Source organism: Gnatocerus cornutus, chromosome 4, assembly GCF_029298725.1.
Source record: "Gnatocerus cornutus isolate USDA-ARS CGAHR chromosome 4, icGnaCorn1.1, whole genome shotgun sequence".
Lineage (NCBI taxonomy): Eukaryota > Metazoa > Arthropoda > Insecta > Coleoptera > Tenebrionidae > Gnatocerus > Gnatocerus cornutus.
The window spans coordinates 7,182,906-7,187,170 of record NC_142236.1 but is presented as its reverse complement, the minus strand read 5'-3'; the positions used below and the strand labels follow the sequence as shown (position 1 = coordinate 7,187,170).

General features: G+C 34.4%; 1 protein-coding gene across 1 annotated transcript; it reads left to right on the top strand.

Moving 5' to 3' along the window:
• Window positions 1-1,114: 1,114 nt before the first annotated feature.
• On the top strand, window positions 1,115-2,116 carry LOC148176315 (epithelial serine protease-like). The gene is made up of 5 exons (XM_088035038.1): window positions 1,115-1,192; window positions 1,238-1,440; window positions 1,480-1,724; window positions 1,773-1,909; window positions 1,955-2,116. Exons 1-5 carry the CDS (start codon window positions 1,115-1,117, stop codon window positions 2,114-2,116), a joined length of 825 nt encoding a protein of 274 aa, XP_087891164.1.
• Window positions 2,117-4,265: the final 2,149 nt, after the last annotated feature.

Here is a 4,265-nt window from a genome sequence, read left to right as displayed (position 1 = left end):
TTGTACATACGTTGCTATGGTAACGAAGCTATTAATGCATCCGATGTGGAAATGGCTCTTAACGGATTCAAAAAAAATGCAGAAATAGGTTTGTTAAAACAGCAAATTCGGAATAAAGTAAAATTTAGATTAATTCCATGTACACAGGAAATGGATTATCGTGAGTATGACAGTTGAAAGTAGACAGATTAAGAGATTTTTAGATACGTAGTGTTCCAAAGCATCGAAACAAATATTGGTTAATTGAGATTAATCAACAATATTTACTTCAAGTAATCACTGTGACTGTAATATTATAGATTTGAATCCAAGAAAATATTAGGTACAATCATTTTATTATTTTTTTAAATTTAACCCGTCCAACAATTTTGAAATTTTTATTGTCTATAGGATGATTGTACATTCAAAATTTTATTGTTTATTTATTTATAATCTTTTGTTTTAATTAATCAAAATCAAGGAAAGGTTACTTTTCTTTTGTCTATGACAACATTTTAAGTTGACAACAAATTTGTTGGAAAATTCTGAATTAAAATGACGGGGAAAATAAGAAAGTGGTTAAAAGAAACTCTGAAAGTGGAAGATATTAAATTTAGTAAATTATTTTGAGATTGTGCTGAAAACTACAAATGATAATGAATTTGTTTACAGCTCAAGTTTCACTTACTTTTTTTCTTTTTTCTGAATCTTACTAAAAATTACAGGGCGTTATCATCATAACGCCCTATCATGTTTATATGTTTGGTGTCATAGAAGCGAAGTAAACAATAAAATCCAAAAATTGTTGGTTATTTTCAATTAAAAATTTCCACAACTCGTTCAGTAATTTTGTAATTTTGGTAAGTTTGAACCATTTTTGGGACAATTATAGTCAATTTTGTATAAAAAATACGGAAAATTTCCAAATTTTGATTCTCCTCCAAAATTCCAGTCGTTTATCATTATCAACAAAACAAATATTTTAATCTTTCTCTATTATATGTAAATTATGATTGATGATTTCCAACTCATCAATGAACAGAGAATCTGATCTATCAAATGATCCTGACAAGCCCATTTCCGTTCGGCGTGTATAAAACGGCCCAAACTCTTGCACTCATCATCACTCCTAATCATGCTTCAATTCGCTCTTACCCTCTGCTTGGTCTCTCTGACGCTGGCTGCCCCGGCTGAGGAGCCTCTTCTTCCAGGAGTAAGTGACCTCTTTTAACCCTTTCCTCTTTAACAATCTCTTTAGGCTCTTCCGGCCGCCTCCAGCTCCAGATACCTTCCCTTCAGAGAAATAGCCGATGGACGCATCATCAGTGGATCCCCAGCCAGCTTGGGTCAATTCCCATGGCAAGCCGGTCTGTACTTGACAGTTCCCGGTGGTACCTCCTTCTGCGGCGGTGCTCTCATTAGTAACACTTGGATTTTAACCGCTGCTCATTGCGTCGAAGGGTTGGTACGATTCATCCAGTTTTTGTGATTGTTTGGTAGAGTTTCAGCGATTCGTGCTGTTCTCGGAATTACGAGTTTGAGCAGTTCTGGAACTAGCGTTCAAGCGAGCAGAGCTGTTGCTCATCCGAGTTACTCTTCGAACACGTTGGCTAACGATATTGCTCTTCTACATCTTTCTTCTTCTGTTGCTACCAATAGCAATATCGCTATTATTCCTTTGGCTTCTAGTACTTTGGGAGATGGTGTCAGTGTTACCGTCAGCGGGTGGGGAAGAACTAGCGACGGTGAGTCGATAGAAATTTTGACTTTTTTTGAACTAGTTTTTTGAACAGCTTCCAACTCGATCAGTCAAACGTTGAACTACGTCGGTCTCACCACCATTTCTAACACCGTTTGCTCGCAAACTTATGGCATCATCCAGTCGGGAATTGTCTGCTGTCAAGGAGCTACCATCCAAAGCACCTGCAATGTAAGTTTGAAGAGATTGGAGGATGGATGGTAATGGGGGTTTTAGGGGGACAGTGGTGGTCCTCTGGTGACCGGAGCTGGAAGCAATGCCGTCCATGTTGGAGTCGTCAGTTTTGGTAATACTGCAGGTTGCGGCAAAGGGTACCCCACTGGATACACCAGAACTGCATCCTATAGAGATTGGATCAGCTCAAACGCTGGAGTGTAATGAGAGGGCGAGAAAAAGGCGATTTTTTAAGATTTTAGAAATGTATTTAGTTAGTTAATAAAGCAGTAAAAAAATCACAAGAATCCGAGCTAAATTAGAAAATTGAAAACATCAAAATTTAAAATTTAATAGAAACTTGAGAATGCAAAAAATAAAAAAATTATAAACGTGAGCGAATTAGGGAGTCTGAGAAATTCAAATAATACATTAAAAAGATAGTTTGGTTTTCCTAATTTGTCTGTTGAATCCAATTTTTGTACAAAATTTTCCGACGTTGCTATAGCACAATAGTATATTATGAAACGCGTTTCATAATGAACATTTTGCCGCACGCACGTTTTTAAAACACGACGAGCGCAGCGAGGAGTGTCATAAAGTAGTAAGTGCGGCAAAATGCATTATGAACAAGTATCATACGCTATTTTTTCTATTTCGCCTTATTTTAAACGAAAAAACTTGATTTCGAAATCTAGGGAATTTTAGGGCAGTTGGCATTTGAAAATGTTCGGGAAAAAAATTCGAAGTAGCCAAATCCAATTTCAGTCATTTTGACAGGTGTGACGTTTTGAGGTTACCGGAGCGCAAGAGAGCGAACATGTTGATCATGATCATGATGGTTCTCTTGCATCCAAAGAGTTTTCGCCTATCAATTATTAAGCCAAGTACAACAAGAAATAATAGTGTATTGATCGATTTATCATGGTTTATGAAAACCAAAATCTAAATTGTCAACGTTGTCGGCAGGTTGACGGTTTGTCTGCTGCAAACCTAAAAAAAATATAAGTTCCTGGAAATATTGGCACGGGATTGGTCCATTACAATACCGAAATACGTTCAAACGCGTATCGAAATATCTTCATTATGAATTGAAAATAGTATATTAAAGAACGTGTTTTATAATCACTTATAATTAATAATCAATTTATAATTTTTAATAAAAAATTTAAATTTTCCAATTCTAAGACTTTTCGTTTTACACGATTGGTAATGGTTTTGTAACCACGACTTGCCACTTGATTTTCAAATTCAATTTAAAGTTTGACATTTATTGAGTTTCACTAACACTGAATTTTGACTTAACGTAACCTATTACATTCATACTATTCACATCTATTATATTTAGGTACAATTATTGTTGGCCGCAAAGAACAATTCAATTATATTAATACATTTTTTGTTCACGCAGCAATTTATTAAACACGAATCGTAAAATCCAAATTGACCAAGAACTTGACAGGAAACAGACAGCCAGACTAATTAGTTCTGCCAATTCTTAAAAAACAAAATTTCCTACTTTGACCTATTAAAGCGGCAAATTCGAAAAAAGCAATTAACGCATCCATGGTCTATTAACGCACTCAAAATAAATGCAGAAATTAGAAAATGGGAATTTTTGCGACAAGTTGTAAAATGATAATATTTTACACTAGACGTGGTTGGACTACACAAGAAGAAGTAAGAAACAACATTTTTTCTACAATCGCAGCAAAATGCATAATTTAGTCATAAATACGTCAAGTGATATTTCTGACAAAAATTGTTTAAAAATTGACACAATTTGCGCTCTGTATAGAGTCTATTAACCCACTCAAATCGGAAATAACTTACCAGTTACCACAATCGATTAGTAAATGGTTATTTCAACAACAAATTGCTAAATAGTATAAAATATAACTAGATGTGTTTGAACAACATGGCATTTCACACGAGTAATAAAACTTTATTTTCCACTAGTGCGGTAATGCAAAAAATGCATTAAGTAATATACTCATTACAAGTGATGGAATAGAGTTCATTGCACAAAAATGAAAGTTATGAAATAAGATTTCTTTTATAATCGCAGGAAAATGTAAAATTTACCAATAAATACTCCAAATGACAGTTTTGACAATTATTTTATAACTGACAAATCGCTTGACCGAATTTTTGCACTGTTTTAGAATGCGGATTTAATCACAAAAATTACCAAAAATCTTACTAGAATAGAAGTCACTAGAAATCGTTTAAGAATAGCATATTCTGCCGCGATTTATGGTGTCACATCCCAAAGTCACTAAAAATCGTTTAGGAATGAAGGTAATGTGCCGTGCCAACTTAGATGCTAGCTTAACTTTTGCATTTTGCAATTTGGTTTAAAATATACTATTTT

Coding starts and splice junctions, on each gene's coding strand:
- LOC148176315 (XM_088035038.1), top strand. CDS start 1,115: ATGCTTCAATTCGCTCTTACCCTCTGCTTGGTCTCTCTGACGCTGGCT. Junction 1,441..1,479: donor GCTGCTCATTGCGTCGAAGG/GTTGGTACGATT, acceptor ATTGTTTGGTAG/AGTTTCAGCGATTCGTGCTG. Junction 1,725..1,772: donor GTGGGGAAGAACTAGCGACG/GTGAGTCGATAG, acceptor TTTTTTGAACAG/CTTCCAACTCGATCAGTCAA.